Source organism: Lissotriton helveticus, chromosome 3_1, assembly GCF_964261635.1.
Source record: "Lissotriton helveticus chromosome 3_1, aLisHel1.1, whole genome shotgun sequence".
Lineage (NCBI taxonomy): Eukaryota > Metazoa > Chordata > Amphibia > Caudata > Salamandridae > Lissotriton > Lissotriton helveticus.
Genome location: NC_136061.1, coordinates 1,510,522,778 through 1,510,536,810, shown reverse-complemented (window position 1 = coordinate 1,510,536,810; position 14,033 = coordinate 1,510,522,778). Strand labels below are relative to the sequence as shown.

The 14,033-nt window shown below is 40.3% G+C and overlaps 1 protein-coding gene across 1 annotated transcript in view; it reads right to left on the bottom strand.

Moving 5' to 3' along the window:
- The window catches only part of LOC144825020 (indolethylamine N-methyltransferase-like), an 86,438-nt gene that overhangs the window by 12,306 nt on the left and 60,099 nt on the right, over window positions 1-14,033 (bottom strand). Inside the window, exon 2 of the mRNA XM_078683933.1 lies at window positions 7,582-7,789. Coding sequence (XP_078540059.1) covers window positions 7,582-7,789 — 208 coding nt within the window. The remainder of the gene's footprint in view (window positions 1-7,581; window positions 7,790-14,033) is intronic.

The following is a 14,033-nucleotide window of genomic DNA, read 5'->3' as shown; positions in this document are numbered from 1 at the left end:
TAGCCCTAGATTCGCCAGGCTGTTTTTCAAATACTTAGCGGATGGCGAGGCTGGATTTCACTCTAGTTCTGACCATAAGTAGCTGTTTAAGGTACCCTTTTTCCCCCTCTGGACTTTGTCCCACGTATTTATAAAGGCCCCCTGTCTTGCCAAACTCTAGCCTAATTTGAGCCGGGGAGGTGTTTTTTGGCAAGCTGAATATAATCCTATGTACAGCTGCTACAGTTTTATCCAGAATCGCTGCATCTCTTCCTCTCTGTACTTCACTCCCATAAGTAATTGTGGGCAGCAGTTTGGCTCTTATAACTTGTACCAGGGGCAGAAGAGATGGGCTGGAAAGCTTGCTATTCAATTTTTTTAGATAAATTGCTATTGCAATGCCTTTTCCTCTGATGCTGGCTTTCTGAGTGGTAAACTGTCCACTATTGTCGATTTTAACTCCAAGATACTTGAACACATTTGTGTCTTCTATTCGGATGTTGTTCCAAAACCAGCCATGTGGATTTTTCCCTTTTTTGTTAATTGACATTGTTTGTGTCTTCTCCAAGTTTATCGTCAATTGGTTTCCATCTGACTACCTCTGTGTGGCATTCACAAGATTTTGTAGCCCTATTTTAGTATGACTGATTAGAACTATGTCATCCGCATAGAGTAATGTTGGCAGTATTTGAACTCCTAATTTTGGTGCATGAGTGTTGCACTTTTTGAGAATCAGAATTAGGTCTCCTAGGAACAAGTTAAAAAGCGTTGAGGCCAAAACACATCCCTGTTTGAGCCCCTTGTTGGTTGGAATACGTCTAGACAGGCGAGACCCATCGCCCAGCTTCACCTGTATCCATGTATCATTGTGCAGGTTGATCAATAGGTCTAGCAGTGGCCCTGGTATCCCCCACTTCTTCAGTTTTGACCATAGGAGATTCCGATTAATATGGTCGAAAGCTGCCTTGTAGTCAAATAAAACACAGGTGGATTGGCATTTTGGCAAGTTTGGCTTTATCAATTAGCAGACCCATAGACAAGATGTTCGTTATTGTCCCAACTGATTTAGCAAAACCCTTCTGATTGAAAGGAATTAAGGAGTTGTCTGTAGCACAGGCCTGCAGTTCTTCCAATAGGATCCCGGCAAAGTACTTTGCCTCATTATCCATAAGGGCGACCAGTCTATAATTACTTGGTTGAGATTTATCCCCTGACTTGAATAAAGGGGAAATAATAGAACCCTTCCAGGAACCAGGTAATACGTTAAACTGTTTAATTTCCATAAATAGTGGTTCGAGTGCTAAGGCCCATTTGCTTTCATTCTGTTTAAAAAGAATGGGAGGGATACCATTCGGGCCTGGCGCCCCCTCTCTTTTTCCTTTTTTAATTTGGTGTGTAATTATCTTTGGCAGGTTTATATCTCCTATATTCATGATTGTAGTGCCGCCCTCTCGTTTGTAATGAGTTTCGTACGGTGGCTTTGGTTTGTTGTCCTCTTTTTTCCTTCTAAGTCAGATTTACCATGTTGTGTGAAGTGATCTTTAAGGTAGTTTGCCCATGTTTCTTCGGTGATACTAGATGACACTCCTTCATGCCCGGGGTTTATAAAGGAGTTGATAATTTTCCAGAATTTTGCCCCGTTGTTCTGCTTTGTATTTACATGAAGCTTTGCCCACAAGCTGTCCTCCTTTTCTCTGTTTGTTTCCCATTTTGTTTTTTTCAAAGATGCCTTCAATTCTCGTAGGAGGTCATATTTCGCCGTGTCTCTTGGGGAATGTCTAAGTTGGCGCATTGTTTGAAAGATACATTTTTTGATGCGTTTAATCTTTACTACATGTTCCTTTGGAAAGGAAGTCATATTGTTGTCAGTCTGTCCCTTTTGAAGTTTTGGAGTTGTGGAGTAGCCTGCCATTGTTGTTATAAAACTCTCCCATTTCTCAACTTCGCTTACTCCAATTCTTCCATCAAAGTGAACCAATGCCATTTCTTACAGGCATCCCTCATTCACTACCGAATACTTTATCCTTTTGTAATTAATGGTGTAAATTGAATCTTTAGGTTCCACAGACTGCTCAAATTTCGGCTTGCTGATATTCAATGTGATTTCCTGAGGGCAGTGGTCGCTATCAGCCTTTACAGAGGAGGACTCACAGTGATGTGAGGAACCTAGTGACTTGGGACAGTGAATGAATGTACACCTTTCTGGAGCTCAGACACAGCAAGTGTAGCTACCTCCCTGTCTCCAGGAATGCCAAATTACAAGAAATACTTTTTTAAATCTTGTAATAAAGGAAAAGGGGGCACACTTTCAGTTCTCATGCATGGAGGAGTGGCACGAAAGGGCCCATTGCATATTTCTGCCACACTTGGTACATTGGCCACTGTGCTTCTGGGGTGTATGAAGAGCATTGCAGTGACTTCATTGATAAATGTATAAAGTGAGCCGACTGTGCTGGGACACACTGTCATAGTACTGGTTCTACATCCAGTTGAGGCATTGCTGACTCATACACGGTCTAAACATCTTACAAATAGTTGCTTAACTAAGTATATTATTCTGGTGACAGAGAACATTTTATTTAAACCGTGCAATTTTCTGAATCCTGCAACACTTATATCATTGCCAAAGAAAAAGGTTCACAACAAAATCGAAGGAGGTGACCATGATTTAATTGATGTGACAGAGTTGTGCACCAAATCAAGACCATATATTCAAGATTTGGAACTTGAATTGGCTGATATGATTCGATTTGTGGATAGTCCTTGTCTGCCAAACCATTATGGAACTCTTTAAGCAGGATATGCAGAGTGTACAATAACACATATTCTGGAAGCATCATAGTTGTGTAATGCAACATTAGCACAATTATCAGAATTGATCGCAATTACAAGAGCATGCTGCATACCCAATAGATTGAGAGTTATAATCTATATAGATACTCAATACGGGTGTGGAGTTTTCTTAACATCTCCTGTCACTCCCATTATAAGAATTATGGATTTATAGAGACCCCCACAATCCTCTAAAATTGCTGTTGAAAAACATGCCCCACACAAGAGTGAAGATGATGTAATTTTAATAGGCAATAATTTTGCTGACGAAGGTACGATGTGAGTCTGGTACATTGCAAACAAATTAAAATTTGGTAGGTGAAATGGAAAATTTCAATAGTTTGTTGTTAATGACTACTCAATCACTTAAGGAGTTGGAGAATGCTTGTAGGATGTGATGGAGTGTTATGAATCTTTAAGAAATGTTGGTTTAAATCCACATTTCATGAAACTTTCTAAGGTACTATGTCAGAGATGTGCCACCTGCGAACAAGTGAACAAAGGTAGAAGGGCGAATGTGGCCATGAATGAAATAGAGAAATTAGAAGGTCTCTTCACAAGATTTCATTTTAATTTTGTTTACATTCTAATGGTTGTTTGCTTGTTTAGCCAGGGAGTGGAAGCTTATCCAACTAGGAGATGTGATGCTCTTGCTGTAGCTAAGCTTGTATCAAGGGAGTTGATTCCTAGATTCGGTTTGACAACTTCTTTGGAATCAGAAAGTAGAAGTCATTTTATAATACTGAAATTATAGAAGCTCATTGAATGGCACTGAATGAGAAGCAGGAATTCTATTGTGGATATCGTCCAATAGCATCAGGAATTTTACAGAGATTTTATTTACATATGAATTATTGTAGAATAGTGTAGTTAGGTTGTGATGATTTCAAAAATCAACATGGGATTTTAGTGTTTTATTAGTTTAATTACAAAATATTATTTAGTTATGTGTGATTATGTTGGCATAACTAGGCCCATCTCAGTTTGCACAGTTGAAGAAAGATTTGTTTTTAAAGTTCATGTTTTCCTTCTGTGATTTTCTTTTCCATCAAAAAGTCTAAATGGGATATATTTGATGGTGTTATTTGCTTGTACTGTTTCAGTGTATGTGCGCTTCGGAGAAAGGCATATTGGAGATTTTCTTGTAATGTTGTAATAATCAAGGCTGTTGCTGCCTACAGCCACAAATGTTTTTCTATTAATTATAAATAGTTTATTGTTTATATTACTTCAATGTTGCAATGTCATTTCACATGTTGCTATGTTAAAGGTGATTATTATTTTTAATAATTTAGGCGCCCCCTGAAGTAGTTTATTTTCATGCATTATTTTTGCTGATTTGAATATGGCTAACTAACTACTGTTTGCCTTCTATATTGATTCATCATTTTGAATAAATCTTCATGTTTTTTTACTTTGAATATTGTCTTGTGAAGGTTTCCTTTATTGCACAACGGCCCTAGTCCTTTGAGCCCCAGACAGCCCTGATCCTTTGTATTTGCCCTTTGTATTTATTTGTGCAAAGTGCAGACAACAAGCAGACTGCTTCCTATAAATCAGAGCTCTTCAAACATTTGTGCTCTGAGCCCCCTGAATTAAAATATTTTAATGATCGTCCCCCTCAAAACTTTTAGGCTAGTTGGAGAGCAGAGCTGATCACAGGGGGGAGGAATTATAAGATAATTTCAGGATTTTTTTCTGTAGCTCGTAATTGACACTAAGGGGCCGATTCCGATGTCGTTCGGAAGGGCTCCGATTCAGATTAAGGATTGCCAAATCCGATCTGGAGCCCTTGTCTTTGACCGAATCGGATACACTTCCGAACGTCCAAGTACGATGCCTGGAAACTGGTAGGGACGACCAATTTGGGTCCAAAAGTCATTTGGACAGGTAGGCTCTTTCGGAGCCGAATCGTGCAGCTCTATGGACTCGGTTTTCCGAGCGAGCGAGTACGATGACGGATTTGAATAGCCATTTTGAATTGGTTTCTCCAGAATGAACAGGCTGCCAGGATTGGTATTTGGGATCCCATAGTAGGTCCCCCTTCACTCAGGGCCTTCTGATTCAGGCTCATACGGGTAGCTAAGGTACCCCCTTTCCAACCATGCACAGTGTGGAAGGCACCATGGGGTGCCCGCCACAGGGTGCACGATTTTCCCCAACCACCCCTTTCTTCTATGGGAGCCTGTGCTCTCGTCCGAACACAGGCTCCCATTGAAGTCAATTGAAGCCCGACCGAATCGTATGTGGAGGCATTTCGATGCATCCTACTCACTCGGTCAAACTCCACCGATTTGAGACGTTCGGAAAGCATTCCGAACCTATTCGGTCGGGATGCTTTCCGAACGAGATTAGAATAGGCCCCAAAATATGTGACCTACAAATGAGAAACAGCATCAATCATAAACAGAATTGACCAAAAACTCTGGTCCCTATAATTGACGTGCTGTGGGCCCCAATGCAACTCCAAATGCTACACTAATGATGAATTTAGCCCTGAAAAGTAGGGTATCTCCTCTTCTTCCTTCTTTCACTCCTTCCCCACCAAGCCTGACCCTCACTTCAATCTTGAAACAAGCTCCTTCTTTTTTGAAAGCAAAAATGACCTCTGGCATGTTGCCCCCATTTTTGCATTGCCATGGAAAGAGTTCCATCTACCCTATTGGAAGCAATGAAAATGATCCCACCTGTCCTCTTTCTAAAGTCAAACATTCATAAATGTGGTGCAAAGGGCCCCTTTGCTCCATGGCCAAAGTTCCACTGGACCTGCTTCACTAATGATAGCTACTGCCTTGGTAAACAAGCTGTCTCCTCAGCAGAGTGTTAACAACATGGGATCTCACCCCTTCCCTCTCCTTCCTATCTCTCATCATCCCTCTCCCCTCATCAATCAGATACCCAAATCAAGTTGTCTCCTCTGCTTCATTTTCCCCCCGCCTTTGGCCATAGCTCTGAGGCCCACAGCAACACTGCCATAACAAATATGCTCTAGGCTTCTAATGTAACTGAAGCACCAACAATACCTACAGCTCTGCGAGGCAGGCTATTTACTCTACCCACTCCATTGGGCCATCACTTCTAGGCCGAATGACTAAAGCTGGCTTTCTGTTGATTTCTGTAAAAAGCAGCATAAACAAATACGTATTAGACCCTAGTCAACCCCCCTCAGCCCCCATTGCTTGGGCCCTGTTCTGTGCACAGCAATGGTGACCTGGGCCATAATGCTAGCAAGGGACATGCACCCCAATGTCTTTTTTCATAGTAAGACAGCCTTACCCAGGATCTAGTGGCCACTCCCTGAATATAGTGAGGTAGGGCTCCTGTGCGTTGAAGCAGAGAGAAGGATAGTGCACTAAAGAAGAAACCTGCCTTCTCATCAGAGTTTATGGTACCTGAAACAAATGTAAATGTGTGCTGTTTATCAATTATCAAATATAAAGGCTGCATAGGAGCCACTGTATACGTTTTAATTGCTGGAGTCTCTTGAAGCTTCATGGTGACAAATACATTTTGTTTTTAAAAGGTATTATAAGTGTCCATTAAAAAGAGAGCACACTGTTAATGGACACATACAATACTTGCACTACAGTCTGATTGCTTATTTCTATTATGTATGTTTTAAGGCATGTTTCACCTTCAACACTATTATGTAGTAGCGTTTTTTATACTGTGTAATACAATTTAATAATAATGACATTCATAGTGCTTTCTGTCACTGGCTGAGACCTCATAGCACTTGAATCTGTCTCTACACTCATGGTACTCAGTGGTACAGTTTACACAATCTTTTTATGCACTTATGTGTTGCATGGTCCATCTTCCAAGCTATCTTCGTTTACAAGTAATTGCAGACTCATTTAGATTAATTGTCTGAAAGTGTGACATGATCCAGCCTATACTACCAATGTTGGGCCCTTATTATATTAAATTACCACTTTGCCAAGATGAAGAATTGCATTCTAGACAGTAAATTGGTAGGGTAAGAGCAGGTAGTGAGTAAACAGGGTTGTGCCAATTAAAGAATCAAAGGAATTACAATAGGTACACATCAACTTCCAGGAAAAAACAATGGTAATTCCTTGGCCAGCAAATGGATGAACTGCATGACTGCTCTTGAAAATATAACGCTCCACTTGTGAGAACTAGAGAAAAGTTTGTTATATGACAAGTCTATATGCTAAGCAACTATGGGCTTGGTTTAGAGTTTGGCAGAAAGAGTACTCCATGATGAACATGGCTGACACCATGCCTGCCAAATCATTGGTTCTCCTATCTCATTTACAGATGGGTGGACCTAAAGTTTTCCATCAACTGTTGGCTCCATCTGCAGAAACCTTCCTCCGACAGAGAAAGGGTAGGGATATTACACTGCCCACCCTATTTAGGGTAGCCCAGGTAATGTATTTGCTTCTGTCCAAACTGGCAGTGAGGGATATAAAAAAATGATGAACACCACACCCTGGAAGGGCCCTTAGCAAACTCCCGTAGTTTGTCTCAGAAAAATAAAAGCTTTTGAAAAGCTCAGTGCATTGCCATCAAAATGAGCAGCAGCTGTCTACCGACTTTTTGTACATTGAAAAGAATCCATGTGACGGTGGTTCCTTTGAACATACAAAGATGGCTGCTGGGCTGCTGGTTAATCCTAAATTTGACACATGGTGGAGAGAAGGTTCTCTGTCACTCTGATGGAGTAGAACCTGTCAAATTCTAAATCGGGCTATAAGAATCTAATATACAATTTAAGTAAAAGGCTGTTGAATCCATACATACACATCGCCTTCCAGGGTACACAAGCTTTTTATGACTGGAATCCAGTCAAATGCATCTGGCTTATTCTGCAGCCAGTTCTTGCATTCTGCTTCATCGGTCTCACTGGGGGTTGCCACGTAGATCTCTTTGAAGTGTTCACAGGCTGGCAGGACTTGCAAGAATGTTGGACCCAATGCCATGCTGATCAGGACGTTCCCTTTTATGCCACCTGTTATCAGAAAAATATAACATCGTCATCATCAGTTAGCAATTGGAATGAGATGAAGATTTATGCCTCTTATCAGTTTAAGCATTTGCTGTACCTGATTAAAAAAATTATGAGAAGGAATGTGAGTACATAGAGAACATGTTGTGTATTGGTCGTCTGTGCTTTCCATGTATTTCTAGCTCCTCCTTTAGGCATTATTACGTAGGTAAAATATTGTTCATGTCACTGGTGGGTGACTGGCTGTTGATCTAACAAGAGAAGTAGACTAGAAGGCTAAGCAAGAAGGCATACTGCTATTGGTGAGATGTTCCTTCAAGTTATGGACATGTACTGTTAAATTCAAGGAAATTTGGTTTGCACCATCTCGGTCCAGCCTGAAACCTTCTGAGAGGGAGTAGCAAAGATGTTTTCCATATCTCAGCTGCTCAACCTCTTCTCCTCCCTTTGCACAAATGTAAGTGCCCCACTGGTGACGGCTCACCCCGAAACATTCCATGGAGGAGCTGTGGTGAATGAGACTTTTTATTGGACGGGTTCATGACGATTCATTAAACGGCGCAAAAGTTATAAACAAACCAAAAAATCCAATGCATATGGAAACGTAGTCAAGTGTTCCACAAGTGACATCATTGTGCCTAAGGACTGAACAAGAGATTCAAAGACTGGACAACAAGGAGTTTATGAAAACATGCAGCACATAATCTTAGAATTCAGTGAACACAAAGCAATAACATTTATTGGTCAAGCTTCCTTTTACCATAACATCCGTTATTTTAACGTTTTTTATGCTCAATAAGGAGCTAGCTCTCATTACACATATATAAAAAATGTGACTTTTCAATTGATTAATAAATATTTATCATAATAATCTCAAGGTCTTATGGCTCCGCAGATGTTCTGCGGTGCAAAATATAAATTAATTTTGAGCTTTCATTTGATAAAATAACTGAATGGATTTACACAAAATCACAAAGAAAACAAGTTTCCTGAGCCAGGATCTAGCTTCCTGACAAATTATACGTAATTTCATTCATCCATTTTGACTAAAGCTGTGTCTAATTTTGCTATGTAAAATTGCATGGGCGAAATGTGTTTTGGGACTTCACATTGTTTACAGCATTCGTTTGACAGATCACCCCAAAACATTCCAGGAAGAAGCTGAGGTGGAGGAGCCCAAAAAATCCATTGCCTAACTATAACTAGCCAGTGGCGACCACCACTGGGTAATATAGTTGCACAGTAATTATCTATTTTTTATGGAGTGGCGACCCGCTGCCCCTATCCCAGAGATGGTTTCAGACCCTGGGGACCACGTCTGTGGCCACATTTCATAAAAATGGCCGGGGTCTCAATACCCCCCCCCCCATCCTCATTGACCCCAGGGACATTATCTCCTGGGGCCAATGCTTACACTTTGGGGAGAGGGCACATGGCCCCCCTCTGCAAACCATACACCAGTACTGGGGACCCCATACTCAGGTGCCCAGTGTGATCAGTGTCCTGGAGACCCCATCCCCTGAAAGACTGAAGTCCCCTGCAAAGGAAAGTGTGGGTATAGCCTACTAGCACTCTCCCTGGGAGGGAAAGCATCTTTGCTTCCATCCTAGCTGGAGCGCAGAAAAATGCTGCTCCTGTCCGGCCAAAAGAAAAGCGACTGAGCCAGCTCCCAAAACCACCACAATGGGTGCTGGTTAGGGAGCCTCCAAGGGATTATCAGTTATATTTTGAAAATCTTGGAGGTACCCCTAGAAGGAGCATGAGCACCACCAAGCATTTTTTTACTATTCTGGAGGGCCACTGGGAGCGCAACAAGCTCATGGCAATGCAAAAAAAGTTCATCTTCTGTGTCATGGAATTCAAGACCTCAGGACAGCCTACTATATTTTTTTTAATTATATCGAGCTGGAGCAGTAGGCGCTTCAGCTGGATTGCAAGGGCCCCTTGTGATTGGTTCTAAGACTGCTCTTTATTTTTATTTTTATTTTTTTAATTATTTTTATTGAAGTTCATACAGTCATAGTCACAGAAGGTACAAAAACAACCGATAAAGTGTAATCCGACATAATATCTTAAACCATAGATAATACAAGAGCATATAAAAGAAAAAAAAACACACAAAATACATTGGTCCATACTCAATCAAAAAACGAACTCCAAATTTTCTCAAACTTTCTTGCCCCTCCTACTCTTTGTGCATACAAAAGTTCATTCTTCCTAACTTTCTTCATTTTTTGCAGCCATGCCATAAACACAGGAACCTCAGTTGACTGCCATTTCTGAAGTATCAAGGATCTAGCAACAGCCATCATAATATAGACCAGTTTGACTAGCTGGTCTCCATATTCCAGATCGGCATCGTAGCCAAACAATATTAATTTAACGTTATAACAGATACTGATCTTATAGTGCGTTTGAAGAAAGGAGAACATTTCCTCCCAGAATGAAAAAATATTCGAACAGTGCACCATTATATGGGACCAGTTAGCACCGGCAAATTGCTGGCATCTAAAGCAGTTGGCGGGAGCAGTCGTATACATCTTAGCTATACTAGCCGGGGTGCGGTATAACAACTATTTACCAAAGAATAGCATTCTTCTCCGATTCGAACCTCTCAGTACATTAAAATTCAGCTTATTTATGGTCTTCCAGGTATTAGGGGGCATGCAAAAGTTTTCCTGATCCTGCCACTTTTTACATGCTTTATAGCTCAGATCCGGTTCGATACTTTGTCCAAGGCATCTTTTCCAATCCCCTGGCTTCCTAGTCAACACTATTGAAAATAAATCATACCATAACTGAGGTGGCATACTAATATGCCTAAGATAAATTTGTACCAAGGTTTTATAAATCAAATTATAGGATCCTTATAACCAAAAATGTCCCTGCGTTAGAAGGGACATCTCTCCCAGGTTGAGCCATGATCCCTCTTTTAAAAAATTTGATAATGTATTAAAGCCCATATGGTACCAATTAGATACTACTTCTGGCTTAATTTTAATCCCCAAATAAACGAAAACATAGAGTAAGGGGGTCAGTAGATGAAACTGCTGAAGAGAATATCTTTTGAGCATGGCATCCCGTCTTTTAAAAAACCAATTCATTATCTTGTATCTAACAAGTTTCGGAGATTTAGGAACTTGAAGAGGAGAAGAGATTTGAGCCTCAGAGCAAATTTGGTCAAAAAAGTAATTAATAAATAGATCCGGACCCTGTGTTCCACTTTTAAATCTATTCAAATATTGTGCAAAGTATGCATTATAATAGTCTTTGATATTGGGTAGCGAAAGACCGCCCTGTTCCGAATCTACATAAAATGTCCTTATAGCTATACAAGGAATCTTTTTCCCCCATATAAAACCAGAGAACAAAGATTCTATTCTAGAAAAAACGAGCCCGGCAAAAAACAAGGAATGGTTGAGAATAAAAAATTAAAGAGCGGAAGTACAGACATTTTAATCAGGGCCACCCGTCCCAAGATTGATAATGGCAACGAATTCCATTTGGCAAGCATAGAGCGGACCCTCTGAAACAAAGGATCAAAATTAAGTGAATATAACTCTAGAACTAAAACAGAAAAAAAACACCCCTAAGTACCGCTTGGGTCTAGAGTTAATGCATATGATTAAGTCTGGGTGTAGTTCTGGGTCTGAACCGCCACATACCAGAATCTCAGTCTTTTTTTTATTAATCCTATACCCACCTAGGGCTGCAAATTCTCCAAAAATTTGTAACATGCTGGTCTGCGATTGAATATCTGGGTTAATCAATAACATGATGTCGTCCGCATAAAGTTTGATTTTAGCCATAGAACTAATCGGGGGGGCAACATTCACCGCATTGCGGATTGCAACTGGAAGTGGCTCAATGAAAAAAGCAAAAAGAATAGGTGAAAGGGGGCAGCCTTGTTTATTGCCACGTTTAACTGGAACTGAACCGACCGAAACTGAGTTAATGATAATGTTAGCTTTAGCACCAGAATATAAATTTCGGATTAAACTAATGATTTGTAGAGGAATTCCAAAGTGCTCTAAAATAGTGAAAAGGGTTGTCCAAACCACCAAATTAAAGGCTTTTTCAGCATCTAAAAATAAAACTAATGCCGGCATGCTCTTTGTCTGAAAAAAATCTAAAGCCTCCACCAAAAAATGTGTGTTAGTACCTAATTGGCGACCAGCGATAAACCCATTCTGATCGGGATGAATAAGACCTGCTGCAATAGTGTTGAAACAAATTGATAATAATTTGGTAGTGATTTTATAATCCGTGTTCAGAAGTGTGATAGGTCTGTATGAATTAGGATCTTTTGAATTCTTACCCTTCTTCAGGAAACTCACAACAGCACCTTCATAAAAAGAATCTGGAGCCTGCCCCTCTTCCATCATGGAGTTCAATAATTGAAGTAACAAATCAGCAAAAGCAGAAAAAAAGACCTTGAAGAATTAAGCAGGAAACCCATCCGGGCCACATGCTTTATCGATCGATAAGGCTGCTCTTTATGACTAAAAACATGTTAAAAAGAGAATCATAGACAAGTTTAATATGTTTATTTAAAAAATGCTTTAATAAATATATGTTGTTACAATCACTTGTATTAAGCATTGCTATGTGGGAATGTATAAAATATACATTTGATTATAGTTAGCGGGGAGTTTTTGACAAGGCAATTAAGGCTGCTGTACATATGTTGATCTGCTGATCCCTTGATAAAGCCAATAGGTCCACTGTTTTTTATGATTTGGTGTAATGACCTTTTGACAAATCCAGTAGGTCTGCTTAACTTAAAATGACACAATTTGTCACCTTTTGAGAGGAGGGTTGCCAGGCCATGCTCCCAAACACATGCATGGCCAATGGCAATGAGCTGTGGAGGGTTGGGCACAACCAAGGGGGTTTGGTGCAGGCCTGGCCATAGGGGGTGGGCCACCCACTGCGCTGGGTGCTGGTAAAGGAGTGCAGGGCTTTCACCCAACCCCACACCAATTATTACAGCTTACTTTAAATTAAAAATACTAAACTTCACTGAAAAAAAAGTCAAAGGGACGTTGTAAATATGTGTGAATGTCAGTTAAAACATGCTGTTTTAAATTTAAAAACCAGTGAAATTCATCAGTTGTAGTTATCTCAAGTACCTATAATTCAAGCTTTCAAGTAATTATAATTTGCCCCCTTGCCATAAACTTCTAAATACCACACATCTTACTTCACTCATGACATGCTCTATGGCATCATTGATAATATCACTGCAACATCTGAAAGTACAACATTGATGACAACTCTGTGCATAGTGATCACCACTGGCTAAAATAGAGAGATAGATAGATAGATAGATAGATAGATAGATAGATAGATAGATAGATAGATAGATAGATAGATAGATAGATAGATAGATAGATAGATAGATAGATGGATGGATGGATGGATGGATGGATGGATGGATGGATGGATGGATGGATGGATGGATGGATGGATGGATGGATGGATGGATGGATGGATATATGGATGGATGGATGGATGGATGGATAAATAGATAGATAGATAGATAGATAGATAGATAGATAGATAGATAGATAGATAGATAGATAGATAGATAGATAGATAGATAGATAGATAGATAGATAGATAGATAGATAGATAGATAGATAGATAGATAGATAGAGGTTCAGAGTACAGGGTGAAGGTGTAAGAAAATGCCTCTTTTTGCATGGTCACCCCCAATTTTTTGGACTGCTGTGTTTTTTTTAAACTCTGACAGTGCACTGAAGCCTGCTAACCAGACGTCAGTGCCTGTGCCCTTATCCTTAAACTGATATGTTGAATTGGCTTTAACCAATTGGCTGAGTAGCTTACATGTAAGCCCCTAGTAAATGGTAGCCAGGGCAAGTCAGTTAGAGGGTCCCCTCTGGGATAGCAGGACTAGTTGTGCCATCCTGGGTGGGACATGAGTAAGACAAGACTGCAAGCCCACCATGTGCAGGCTGGAAGAGCATTTTAACTGCTGCCCCATCTTGGCATTTAAAGCAGTGGCAAAGCCGAACTTCCCCCTGGTTCATGTATAAGTCACCCCTATGGCAGGCCTAGTGAGTCCTAAGGCAGGGTGCAACATACCTCATTGAAAGAACATGTACTTTACATATTCAGATAGTAAAATCAGTCATTTTCACTATGGAAAAGCTTGGTAACCCAATTGGCAAGTGCAGAGTTACAGGTTGATCCCTCAGCTGTGCTAACTCTGGAATTGTTATTG